At 45.5% G+C, this 14,145-nt stretch overlaps 2 protein-coding genes across 2 annotated transcripts; one reads left to right on the forward strand and one right to left on the reverse strand.

Annotated features, from left to right (window-relative positions):
* Positions 1 to 153: 153 nt before the first annotated feature.
* On the forward strand, positions 154 to 3,948 carry BDW43DRAFT_308320 (uncharacterized protein; the record flags this gene model as incomplete). Its single annotated transcript, XM_032046474.1, has 7 exons — positions 154 to 419; positions 482 to 602; positions 674 to 995; positions 2,455 to 2,513; positions 2,587 to 2,842; positions 2,889 to 3,039; positions 3,120 to 3,948. 7 exons carry the CDS (start codon positions 154 to 156, stop codon positions 3,946 to 3,948), a joined length of 2,004 nt encoding a protein of 667 aa, XP_031903478.1.
* An 8,940-nt stretch (positions 3,949 to 12,888) lies between these two features.
* On the reverse strand, positions 12,889 to 14,097 carry BDW43DRAFT_267318 (uncharacterized protein). Its single transcript, XM_032040989.1, has one exon. It carries the CDS (start codon positions 13,973 to 13,975, stop codon positions 13,127 to 13,129), a length of 849 nt encoding a protein of 282 aa, XP_031903479.1. The 5' UTR covers positions 13,976 to 14,097; the 3' UTR covers positions 12,889 to 13,126.
* Between the last annotated feature and the right edge of the window lie 48 nt (positions 14,098 to 14,145).

Below are 14,145 nucleotides of genomic sequence, written 5' to 3' on the forward strand. Positions count from 1 at the left end.
ATCTTCCATTTATTAGGTAAGACCTTGATTCAGATTGTAGCTCTCTGATAATAATATCTATTTGTAAGACTATCATCATAAGAAAATAAAATGTTCCTCCATGAACAAGTGTGTAAACATTCACAATTTGGGCTCCCTCGATAATTCCCCAATATGCTCCCTCCACATATCATCAAGGGTGATCTTATCACGGCGCAGTATGGCCTGCCACCGCTGAAGATACTTCTGTTGCTGGAGTTCCTATCTGGAAAGCTCAGCGTCGCTAAATTCAGTAACAGCATTGGCACAGTCCGTAACACGTTCCATCAGAATGAGATGCCCCGTTGGCAGTGTGATCCCTTTCACCCGTTACCGACTAACCCCACTGTTCCTACCAACTCCAGTCCCCGTAGCATCCATCTTGGCCTGACGGGCGGTGGGTGACGATAATTTAGAGTTTTCTCCGAACACATACAAAACGCTGGGCTTCATCTCGCCCAAGCGGCGGAAGGCTTGTGCTGGTTCGGGTCGGTAGAACGGATACCCCTCCTCTAAATCGCCCGGGTGCATCTCATTCTGCGATTCATCCTGTTCCAGATCGACTCGCCCACCTTGATAGTTTGGTCAGAGAAAAGTGAATACCCCTTAGGCTTTGGGGGTAGTTAATTTTTAAATTATATCGAAACTGATCGAGGACGACTGGATTCGAGCCTACCTCATACACCCCACGCAGACTCATCGTGAAGAGCCAGGTGATGTCGGCTACACAGAGCAGTGGGAGCAGATCCGGACCACCGTCGGCAAGCTTGTACCAACGCTGAAAGATCAATCACGCTGGACAGACATTCCATACAAATCATGGGATAATACCGATGAGAATCTCGATAATCCATCCGGAACCGCAGGGAAGAATCTTTTTAAATACGACCCAGCTCATAAGATCGGGAATGCCAGACGCAGCATTACGCGGCGCTATAGGTTGAGAACGAGAAGACGCCGTACCATAGTGACCAGTGGTAAGCGTTGGGTGGGCCGTGTAATAACTGTGGACTATAATTTACCGAATACATTAAGGTCGCGTTGTCTCTAAGAGGCTCGGAGACAACCAACCACGAGTACTACCCTGCATAAGCCCACTAAGCAGGTCGATTGACATGTTAATTGGTCCAATACTGTAATTATACATTTTATGTTTTTTTCACAATGCGTAATTTGCAGCCGCCCTCATTTTATAGCGGCGGGCTCAGTAAAATAATCGCACTAAGTCCTTGGCATTGGGGCTAGGACATAATCATCATATGTATGTATGCTGGTCAGATTTATTCCAGTTCTTTCAAGACTCAATATACTTCTACGTTAAGATGCTTATGATAGACTATACCGCATATTATTCTTTATATTAGTAGTGGTAGGGTCCGTACTGAGTTTGATATTTTTTAAAAGAAATGACTCCTGCATACATAAGTTCCGACACTAACTAGAATTCTCTGAGGCAGTAACATCCGTTAGGGAATGAATCCCGTAGGCCAGGCTGCAGGTGGCTGTCGCCTTCTCTTCTAGGTGGAAATTTCAATTCGGCTGGTTCTTGATTTCCTGGTTAGAGCCAGTAAAATATCTGAAACCCTGGGACGTAATTTCCTTTATGTCACCTCGCTGGTTATCTACTAAGTGAAGCTATTGACGGCTAGCCAAGACATCAAAGCTTCAAATGATGTTCGCCCCACCTACAGACTAAGTTAAACGGAAGTGCTATTTGGACGAGACGCTAAACTAGAATAGGTTAAGAAGGTGACAGCGCAGTCCCTATACTACGGGTCGGAAATTCGGCTGTGCGAAGCTATCGCCCCCACACCTCCCGACGTAACCTTATACCAGGAGGTGTGGGGTCATGGTTCCTTGGAAAGTTCTTTCGGTCTTAGCTACTTGCTTGGGGGCTGAAAGTCCCTTCAATTGCACGATATTTACTCCGTACTACTAAGCTGAGCATTGATACACGAGATTCGCGGACGTTTTAATTTCCTCGGGTGTTTATACGCTTTGGTCCTAGGGCTTGTGCGAACCAGAAAGGATGACTCTAGTAGGCAAGATGTGTATACAAGTTGCGCAAGCCTTTCGATCCCTGCTTGTGTTACTGTCACCGGTTCCCCGTTTTTGAATGGCTCCTTGGCCCTCAGTCAGCTGCCTATGTACGCTTTGTGTGCTTGGAAATATGGAGCTTCGCATTTCACTGGAGCTAAGGAGCGTACGGAGCCTCGCCTCTTTTCCCTGTTTATTTAAAAAGAAGAGTCGATCGACCCGGGGTCTTGCCAGGGTACCTACTATATAATCGATACACTCCTCCCAGTAGATTGAGTTCTGTGACTCCTTTTAGCGGACCAACAGTGGCCAGTCTACTTTCCTTTGGACATGGCGCCCCGACGCTCTTTCCTCTCTCTCTTATTCTCCATTTCTCTCTACTGACTCAGCCACACTTAGCAAATGGGAATAATAATTACTTTATCGTGGGCGACCTTAGCCAGTATATCACGGATGGAGTGCGTGCCGGTTACTGCCTGTCTTCTCATTTCTGCAAAGTTAGTTCTATCACAGCATCTAACGCCGATCTAGGTCCCTACACCTCCCCTTACGGGGTCTACGATTGAAGTTACTGCGGTGGGTGACCCAGCAGAAAATGGGCTCTTAGTATACCTATCTCCGGATATGGAGACCAGCCTGAAGTCTACCATGGATAGCAACTGCACGACAAAAGTTAATACAGGGTGCTACCAAGCTGTCATGGACGTCCTTGAGGGCGCCAATAAAGTTCTTCAATCCCGCAATCTGGAGCAACGCGGGCTAGAGGAGTTGGTGATACGGGCCGGTGGTATGTTGATTTCGGGCTTATTATTTCCCGCTCATATACGAGGGAGAACACGTGGTCCTGGTGCCCATCAAACTTCCCCCGAAGCAACTCGAAGACTCTATTCCAATCGAAACCGCTACCGCCATCGTCGTCGTAACTGACAACATCACGCCGCAGACGACCGTTACGGTTCCTCCAGAGCAGGATAAGGTGACTGGGTAAGCAAACAAACCTCCACTCCTCTTAGCAACTACCTCGTTCTGTGTCAGAGCAATTTGGCTGACTGCCCTTCATTAAGCTCTCCTGCCATGATTAGGACCTTTGCGAGTTCCGGAAATGGCGCCAGCGCGGGAGACGTAGGAATCGAGCTAGACCCGGCGGTGGCAGCGCACCTTCAAGCGCTGTTAGCTGGCTCGAACACTAGCAACTGCGATTTGAGCGACGAGTTCTTCAACCCGATCCGTATTCGCCAGCTAGACTTATCCAACATCATCTGTGGCGTTGAGACCATCCTCGCCGATGGGATCGGCCAGGGCGGGTATCCCGACTGGCTCCTCATGAACCCGGCAAGGCTGCCGTGGACCGAACCGGAAGTAGTGGCAGCGGTGAACACCGTGGTGCGATGGGCGCTCAACCAGGCTGCCTCACTGAACCCGACGATCACCGAAACTCAGCTCCACGGCTTGGCGTTCGGTGCCTTCGCTATCTCGTGGGTCTACTTCAACAACGGGGCTATCATGGCAAACAACGCGGTCCCCTCGGCGTCGCTACGCGGTGGTCCTAGTGCCACCGCGTGCGCACAGCAGACGGCGTTACAATGCGGTGCGGAGTGTGGCGTGTTCGCGTGGGGCGCCTCAATTCGACTGCACTACGGCCTGCACGGCCGTCACAAGCTGCGACACCCAGCCAGCGCTCACCACGACCGTCACGACCACCAAGACCGCCTCCGGCCCCTCACCGACGGGGGATTCTTCAGGTGGCAAAGGGCAGCAGATCGCGGTGGCGTCGTACATGAATCCGCTCGCAGACCCAGCGGCCTGGGATCGGCTGATCGTGTATCCTGTGGAGAAGATGCCCATATCACCCGGATAAACCCCTCTGTTGCCATTATCTTGCAAACTTTATAACCTCTGTCTGCAGGTTCTTTAACTGCAAAATCATCTCTTGAATTCTCCATTATCCATAAGATATGGCGGGGGGGACCAAACAAGAAAACGGCAATTATAAGCCTTTATGCAAGGCCGCGCTTTTCAAGCGCTTGTATATGTAAGGGACTCAGCTAAATCAATAGTTTATTGGGTAATCTATGACCAAGAGTCTAAGCTAAAGTGAGGAAAAGAAAAGAAAACATGAAGCTATTGTGCTGTGTTGCCCTTATAAGCAAAGGGTCATGTGATTATAACTCATTCACTGACTGCTTAAATCTCTATCCGTGACAGTATATTATAGAGCTCTTTAGCTAACTAATAGATATATGTGTCTACCAGGATTTATATCAAAGAGCTGTTGCCTATATTGATATATGCCTCTCTTGAAGTATATTTGGCGTGGTTTACACTTTGAGAACCATTGTTGGCGGCAAGTATGTGACAAAAGAATGTTTAGTACATGTTAATCTAATTTAAATCTCTTATCCTTTTTGGTAAGCTTAAGGGATATTGGAACATTATCAGGATACAATTTGGTTTCTGAAGGCATCCTGTTAATGAAGTCTTATTGCCTTAAAGCAGTATTTGAGCTCTGGTTAAGCTAGTCTCCCGGAAATGCGAATAATTTATACTTGGGAACTTCTCCAAAAGTGGGTCTGTTGTCTGAAAATGGGGTCACAGCTGCCAAATATTGTACAACATCATGTTCATCTCCAAAGCTTGTTCTTGTTAAGTACAGAGATAGATATCTGAGAAATCTAAATATCTGGGAAATATGACATTTATCTTGCTATGTTTCTGGTCTAATGATTTAATAAATATAGGAAAACATTTTATCTATAACTTCTATTTCAAAAGAGACAGTATGTGTTCAGCTTCCATGTCCCACTCTCAAAATTGGTTTACTTCTAGGTTAGTATAAACATATAACCGTATCAAAAGCTCTTACTTTTGAGCCTGAACAGTACAGTTACACCTCGCAGTAAGTAAATATATGAATATGGCCAAGAAAGTATGGCGTATTTCTACCTTGGCACCCTTGGAAATCAGGTACTCCTGCATTCTCTGAGTATCCCTAGTGCCTGCATAGTTACCTAAGCGAGTGGTGTTGTTCACTCTTTGTCTTTGGCATTGATATTTATACCATATTCAATAAGCAGCTTCACAGCTAGAAGTGTGCCATACTCAGCTATCAAATGTCAACAGCGGTTTTCTCTAGCTCTACTTGTTCCTCTTGTAACAGAGATCAGGGCTAGTCCCATTCTCAAGTTACCTTTGAATATCACAGAAAAGGCCTTTTTAATAGCCAATTGTAGCCCTCCTAAAATTTTTGGTTAATTGCACATTGTAGCTATAGTAGGGGAAGGAAATGAAGGACAGTATAGGACAGAGAAATATGACTAACAGAGGTGTCAAGTATCTATATCTATCATTCGTTTTGAAGACCTGGACAGTAGACAAAATTGCCTGCCGGCACTAAACAGGCTCGCAGTGTATATTATAGATATATATTACAGATTACATGGGGATACTGGTAAGCCACTATATAGTCTAGCACATTGATGCTCAATTAAATACTAGGACAGTACTACTGGGCCAAATACTAGGTACTCGCCTATTTAAGATATGTAGAGTAAATCTTCCTAACTTGTCTATATATTCTTGTCCACTTGTTTATATCAAATCCTGGTCACTGGGAATACAAGAACTGCTGCACAAGATAAACCCTAGGAATATAGAACAGAGATAACGGTCTTACAAGTTTTTCAATGACTATTACACTGACATCGACACATATATGCGAGATATATATGTTTAATCCAACTGCTTATTTGCACTCCAGGTATATGCGCGAGCTTTCTACCATGCCGGTTATTTGGGAGTACTCTATCTCGATTAGAAGATCCTGAAGATTATAAAAATGGTTTCCGTCGTGAGTGTAATGGAGATGTACAGTATATCACCATGATATAGCATCTCTCTAGAGAGCTAACCCGGAAACTAGAGTCTTTTATTCTCCCGCCTTAGCCTGTATGGCTTGCACTGGGTACTATCGATGGAAAAACGACGTATAATACGCAGACGACTTGAGATAATAGGCTCAGTATATGGTGATTGTCTGAGCTCCTTTTACTTCCCTTGCTGCGTTTTGGTTCAACAGGAGAGAGACCCGAAAAACGTCAAGATGGGATGCGTTGTAAAGGTTATCAGCTAAATGAGCATATGTACTACCGTTAGTTATGGGTTGATTGGTTAGAATGGGGTTTTCCTACGGTTAGACTCAACCCAAGTGAACCACATAATATGCACATGAGGGTCTCTGGCTGTGTTAGTCTATAGACGCGTGGCGCAGTTACCTCCTTATTGTCACACTGTGGCAGCCACAAAGATTGTACTAATATAACCCACTGCATGAAACTCTACTGTCTAATACAAGGATTTTTTAATACCTGGGAGAGCTAGCCTCCTCATTACTAGGTAAAGTTGATCTTCAAAATGAAAAAATATATTCACCCGTGATTCCGTAAGCTTAGCTAGACAGTTATGTGTTGTGAATTGAGGCTTGACCAGGTAAGCTATAGAGGTTATAGAGGTTCTTATACGGAATTTATTCCGAATAAGGATCAAATTGATTTCCAAACAATCTAATGTTTAACTTATATATAAACCCTCAGGTTTACGGAAGTAATGAGACATAATCAATCTTCCTTTGAATTACAACGGAAGCACATATCTTGCTGCACCTTATTGGGTGAATAAAGCACTGCATTACCATCCTCAGGAGTCTGTAATTGAAACTGTAGAGGTTTTCCACGCTGGCTCTTCTTCTTATGCAGGAGGACTCTTTCGATAGCGGAGTTTAAGAAAGGTACTCTCGGTTGAGAGATATATCGTAGAATATAATTTTAATTATAAATATCAGTGACAACCTACTTTAGAAGCCTTTTGATCCTATTCCAGTCTTCTGCACGTAGTACTGAATGGGAGGACTCGCTGGAAGAGGGCCTGCTATCTCCTTTTTGGTGAAAGCGCTTCAAAACAATTTCTAGGTTCTATAGCCATGAACCAACTGATTTCCATACACTTTCAATATTTTTTTTGATATAAGGCTCTTTCCCAAGTCTGCCAGGACAGCCTAAAAAAATTTCCGCTTCGTGAGATGGTTCAGGCCCTGGCAATCGTGAAAAAAAATTCTCTTCAACAGAAGGGACAAAACAGCTTGGCCTTGCATAATAGTAAGTTTCAACGACAGTCAGGTCCGAGCAAACGTGACACCTAGTTAGGTGAAATAAGCAACTTCCTCAAATCTGTAGTCCCTACGTCGATCCTAATATCCGTAGAAACCAACAATTCTCCATCCACTGGGTGCCCGGAATTCCACTTGACTGGTGTAAGATGATGTATTCCCACAGGTCAGCGTTGTGCTAACGTTCGAGGAGAAAAGCTCCATACCAGCCACAACCTGGATAGTTGCGCCTGAAGTGGCATTCGGGTAATAAGAAAAGGATGTATAGTGAATATGGACAGCAGTAACATATTCACCAGGTTTATAGGGGCGACTCTTCTCAAATTTAACATTACCAGCAGTTAGGTTGAAATTGATTCGAGAGTTGGCAAAGACCATGCTCATGTAAGGCGCGAGCCAATAACATTGTCTAGGCCTAGAGCGACACTGGATAAATGACTAGATGGATCTGGCGTGAGCGCAAGGGTATTCATGTATGTTGTAGTTGTCTCTTTTCCAGATATGCCGCTGAGGATGATCGTGCAGGAAGCTGGCAGCCTATAAGGATTGTCGGAAAGGTAATAGGCAAATATATATAGAGACGAGCAAAGCTTATCCAGAGGGGATTGGATATTTTTGAAGCCACTCCTGAATATCATCTGAATATGCCGTAATCAACTTTGCATCATTATAGGCATCGTGTTTTAAAACCTGATTGGTACGTTCCGGCGCAGCGTTATATAATACATAATACTTGAAGGTAGAGACATCAATACATGTCGGTAAGGTCTTGTTCCCCTTCAAAATAAACATATTATCACTCAGAATCCTGGAGAACTCATCAAAGGACATGCAGCTGTTAGTAGCGGTATAGAAGGCCTTTGGGGCCTCAGTTCGCCATGTCTTGCCCAGAGCTTTATCTTTGACCGCATCTTGAAACTTATCCCAGGGTTTTGTTTCAAGTTCCGTGTGGCTCCGCAACCACCATTCATACAAGATTGCAGTATCTGCTGATTGTAGGATAGCATTTCCTGTTTAGTGGATCTTGTCTTTGTCTTCTATGGATGACTTAGTCTCCTGGAAGTGTCAGTTGCAGCGGGCGAGCCAGTCTGTGGTTTGAGCAGTCCACTAAAGGTGCCAACATGCTCCATATCCCCAGGATAACTCATGTTGAAAAAAGAAAAATACAGGGTAAGGCAAGCCGGAAAGACACTCAACGATTATTAGATTTTATGGCGGTAATTATGTCTACTTAGAGAGCTGAGCTTTTATAAATAGAGTCAATTAAACTTAATGTTAGTCCTTTCGCCCGGTCTGTAATCTGTAGCTGAAATATAGATATTATTACTTTTCTTTATTGGTACTTGGGCGGGAAGCTGAGCTGAAAGGGAAATCGCAGTATATCCATCCACAAGCATAAATTTAGTGTGTACAGATTGTAGTGACCGACAAACTACAGGCCTATAATGAATCTTGTGCTGTTTCTCTGGCTGTGATCCGAACAGTTTTGGTCGTCGAGCTCGTGTAGTTTCTGGTTCCGCTTCTCTTGTGGGTTTGCGTTTTTGGCGCCCAAAGCCAATGATAACCAATGAATACGTACTGCTATATTATTCTAGCATGTTTTTAAGCCACGTGCATACAAGCTCCGGGTTCCTGCAAAAGAGGATATAACAGACGACGGGCTGTTAGTGGTTGCGCTGTCATAGTGCTTGCTGACCTAGCTGAGGCCAGGTGGGTCAATGAACCTAAGACAAGTCTAACGTTATCCTGATTGGTTCCTTTACACTGCCGACGAATTATAGCATTCGGCCGCCTAATGCACGCCCGTGCAATATCAGCCCGCCATGGATCTTTAGACAGTACGAAATTGGTGACTAGGCGTCCCGGGCTGCCGCTGCCACTGCCAGGCCAAAACTACCCATGCCACTACATGAGCAGTGACTTAATTCGTTCCCGGTGCACGACGTCTAAAAAGTCATTTTGCCGGATTGCACGGCCGAGGCCAAAACCGCTGTTGGTAAGGAAATACTGAGGTGTCATACGGTGATAGCCGATATGAAGGAACTATTGGAGGAACAATGTGGGGCGGGAAAATCCACTTTAAATGATAAAGTGGTCAGGCTGGAAAGGGAAAAAGAAGCACTAGTACAGAAGCACAATGGCTTGCAGAAAGACTATAATGGCTCTCAGGATACAATAGTGTATCTTGAGAAGAAGGTAGATACTCTGGCGAATCAGCCGATCTCCTGTCGTGATGGTGGCGGTGACAAAGACCGCGACCGTGGAAAGCGATCAGTACGGCTGTCCGACTGCTGATGGTAACAGGGTCACTGTTGGATCTTCGATATATGCCGTTTCTTGCAGCCGGTCTTATTTCTCCAGTCGGGACCAGAGTAAGCTCGTGCTCAAGGTCCCTTCCTGGGTTTGAGGATAGTGTTTCCCTCTGCTCCGAAGAGACATTATACCAAGCGATTACTTACGATAAACAATACGATAAACAACCAGTGTAGGAAACCTGTCTAGAGGAGATCTCTAGTAACGTGGTGGCTAGACGTCTGAACTAGGGTGTTGACCAGCAGTTCCTTTTCATATTAGAGTAGCACTGGGCTTTGACAGGCTGGAATGAGGGTGGCTGGTTTGATGTCAAATGCTAATGTCGTTGAGTGTAGTATATTGAGGCTTGTGCGTCGCCCCAAGCCGGATACTATTCAGGAATTGGCGTTTGCTGCGGGGGTCTAGACCCTTGACTTGATTTTTAGCTGGATAGAAGTAGCTACTGCAACCCCGTCACTCCAGCCCACAATGACCAAAATAGTCCTAAACTGCGCTAGGGATGGTTGACTATACGGTTAAGGATGGGATCTCTGAAACCACCACGCCTCATGTGTCCACGACCAGTCTGTGGCTAGCTGACTGACAACACCCAACTTATCGCGGACATGTCTCCCTTGCCGACTACTCGGGTAAGGATCCCTTTCTTAGTGAGTACGATATCAGCTGGATAGGAATTGCGGCGCCCCCGATGCCGCAGCTCCGAGAATAGATTGTATTAACAGACAGCGCGGGGGCATCACCATACTATCTTCTTTCCATCCAGTGGCACTTATAACTGACCGGCTACAAGTCGTCACGATTTCCGCAACCTACTTCGATGATTACCTGCCTTGATTCCCGGACTTCCTGTATCGTCTCTATATACATTCAAACTAAGCCATCCTGAAACATGGAGCCTGTCGTTACCTTCAGTGGTCCGCTCAAGCCACTCAACATCACAGATTGGCTTGCCCGCTGCAACCGACACTTCGAGGAGGCTGACCAGTCTATACAAGACAAACGAAAGATCCATCTAACAGGAAATGCTATCTTACAATCAGCGGACACAGCAATCTTGTATGAATGGTGGTCGCGGAACCACACAGAACTTGAAAAGAAAACCTGGAATGAGTTTCAAGATGCGGTCAAAGATAAAGCCTTGGGCAAGACATGGCGAACTGAGGCCCTGAAGGCCTTCTATACTGCTACCCACGGCTCTGAAACGGTGGACGAATATTCCAAGATCTTAGAGGATAACAAGTATATTTTGGAGGAGAGCAAGACTTTTTCAATGAATATTGACAATTCGGTCTATAAATATCATCTCTTGTTCAACGCCTTTCCGGAACGTACAGCGAAGGTTTTGAAGCATGACGCCTACAACGATACAAGGCTGATCACAGCGGATCTGGACGATGTCAAGGTGTGGCTTCGGAATTATGACGACCAGCCTCATTTACCAGGTCTTCCAGGGTGAGCTTTATCTCGTTATACATTTGTCTTGTCCACTTCTCATAATCACGCTAGGCCGGCAGATTCGAGTGTCATCTACAGTGGCCTTTCCGGATACTATGCATCTCCGTCTACAATGACTAGCCTAGCGTTCCCGCCAGGTCCAACCAATGCACTAGGCCATTTGTCCTCTGTCACTCTAGGGGTGAGCTCCAATGTTATAGGCACGCGCCTTACAGGCTTGCAGTTGGTCTTGGCCAACCCTTCGTCTGACTTCAGGACCAACATTGATACAATTGCTGCATTCGGGGATACTCGCAATTATGAAATTGGTGAATACATTACCTCGGTCAAAATTTACTACGCGTCTTTTACTTATTATGTGAATGCCTCTTCGGGGACAACTATCCAAGCTGTGGCCGGAATGGAGCTTTCTTCCTCGAACTCCAACAAGACGCTTATCAGGGGAAATACAACATCATACAACAATCAAGCTGAATTCAAGGCACCCAGCGGATGGAGAATTGTCGGCTTTTATGGGCGTTGGGACCGACCTGCTGACTACAGAGCTGGTTCTTTAGAAGTCGCTTTCTTCACCCAACTAGGAGTCATATTCGCTCGGATCTGACAGAGCTTCAAATTTGTTACGTAAGACCAAACTGCTTTGCTTCCACTTGTCCGCTATTTATTCGAATCTTCTTTTCTGTTTCATTCCAGAGTCACATTTCTGAAAGTCGGGGTCAAATAATGTACTGAGTTCTTGTCCCTTTATTATCAGCAGTCCTTCCATCTCTGCCTCTGCTACACTACTTTCCCCTCGGCGTGATAGACGAGGGTTAGGGAGAGGTCGTTGGTATAGGATTTAACCCCTGAAACTACCTTCATTTCTAAGAGCGTAGATACAGATGCGCGCCGGTTCTCGTTGCACAAATTCAACCAATGCCCTACACTATAGATACATAATAGAATAGCAAATTAGCCCGTTCAAATGAGATAGGTCTAGCGACCGTGGTCGTGAGACGATAAAAGAAAGCTGTCAGCCGGCTCTCCACGTCTGCACGACTTGCGCTCCTCCTTCTCTGCGAAGACCTTGGGATAGACCTCATCGTTTTTGGCCAATGACCGACTTGGTACAAACCGCCAGATCCAGGCCAGTACATCTGGGATTGTCATACTTACCACATGCTCAGCATGTCCAATTGTCATTTGGTGGGGCGTTAAAGGTAGAGAGACTGGATCGCTTGCAGTTTTCCACGCTATAACAACTGATAGAGCCAGCACACGGCCACTGAAATCTGGTTATCAATTATTCTACAATTTTTGTATGGATTATAGGAGGCGTTTAAATTTAATGGCTCGCAGCGGATGGGGTGGCACGAGATTCCTCAATAGACAGGGAGGTAGGTATTCTCATCCTATCCTTGTCAATCACCCCTCATAAGTGGTTAATTTTTATTATTAACTAAAGATACTCACTGTCTTTATGTATTATTCTTAAATTCATTATGTCTCCAGCTGTGTAGTGGGGATATAACTCTAAGACATGTATGTCTACTGCATGTAACTGCTGTGAATGGCCATATCTTTGTTAATTAAGTCTAGACCATCTGGCAGTTCATAACTAAATGTACATCGCATGTTTTTCTTCTCTTTTGAGACTTTCTTGGAAAGGTTTTCTAAGGCAATGAATGATAATATGTATTCCCCTGAATGATCTAATCACTTAAGACCAACAACGTTGTCTATAATTACTCTTGCCATTGCGCCTGCGTAAGTTATAATCGGTTGGTGTGAGAATAGAGGTATGTACTGAAATCAATTCGAAATCTTGTTTAATTTCTATGTTTCCCACAACACTTCCGATGTGGTTAATAAAATAGACCTCCAATGAGGAAACCATGAGAAATATAACATAGGAAAAAGAATTGTGGTGTCTGACGAGGCTATATAACAGGGCTCCATTTAATTAACTAAACTATGTACGTTAGTCGTAGTCTTGACCAGCAACGACAGGGGGCCATAACGGCGGCCACGTACAGGGGCCTATATATCTCAGTATATACGAGAAAAACCGACCCTATAATCTGACATTAGACCAGCTTCCCTCATCCAGCCTGTCAAAACCCTAGTGCTACTACAACATGAAAGAACCTGCGAGCTAACGCCCTAGTCCAATCGTCTTGCCACCACATTGCTGGTGATCTCCTCCACACCAATCTCATAGTGGACCCAACACCACTGCTGCCCTGGCCGTTCATCATAGGTGATGCCTTGGCAAGATGTCTCATCCGAGCAGAGGGAAACACAATCCTCAAAAGAAGCCACTTTAGGCACGAGCCTCTTCTTGTCCTGACCAGAAACGTAAGACCGACTGCAGGTAATGGTGTATGTTGAAGATCCAACAGTGACCTTCTTTCCATCTGCAGTCGGACAGCCCGATCGCTTTGCCAGGCCGCCTTCTTTGCCGCCGTCACCGGCGCGACAGGCGATCAGTTGATTCGTCAGAGTATCCACACTTTCCTCAAGGTGCAACACCGTATTCTGGCAGTCATCTCTGACTCTTAGACATTCTTTGAGAGCGTTTTCCACTTCTGGGGAGCCTGAACTGACTTTCTCCAGCAGCACCCACAGCCGCGACAGCTTCGTCTGGCCGGTCATTTTGTTTGTCAGAAAGCACCGGCTGAACTGGTAATCCCATGTCCCCGCCTTACAGTCAGTGGTCTCTGCACAGAGCGCTGCACAGTCCTGCATACTGCCAACCTTATGCGGCACTTCATTACCGGCTGGATCCGGAGAAACCCCGCACTGGTATCTGAATTGGACACCACCAGCGTATCCCGTGCCACTCTGGAACTTGCTATTTGTAGCTGAGCCTGGGCAGCAGGCGTCATAATTTGTCTTTGGGGAGGCATTATTGGAAGCAAAACATGTGTTGCCTGGGTCAGATATCTCGTTTGCAAAGGCCGCAGTCACTAGGAGACAGAGCGAGAGCCAACGAATTAGATTTAGGGCCATAATATCCAGTGCAGATCGAGTAGAGACTTGGTAGAGAGAATAAATGCGAGAATCGACAGATGCTAAAATATTGTTCAACAAATGGAGGTCCGTGTTAATAATATGTCAAGCTATCAAGCCAGCTTGCGCTAATATATATTTTACTATTACCCTTTAGTTCGGGATACATA

The sequence above is a fragment of the Aspergillus alliaceus genome (genome assembly GCF_009176365.1).
Source record: "Aspergillus alliaceus strain CBS 536.65 unplaced genomic scaffold BDW43scaffold_8, whole genome shotgun sequence".
Lineage (NCBI taxonomy): Eukaryota > Fungi > Ascomycota > Eurotiomycetes > Eurotiales > Aspergillaceae > Aspergillus > Aspergillus alliaceus.

What these genes read in the sequence shown, in the direction of transcription:
- BDW43DRAFT_267318 (XM_032040989.1), bottom strand. Translation starts at nt 13,975, where the DNA reads ATGGCCCTAAATCTAATTCGTTGGCTCTCGCTCTGTCTCCTAGTGACT.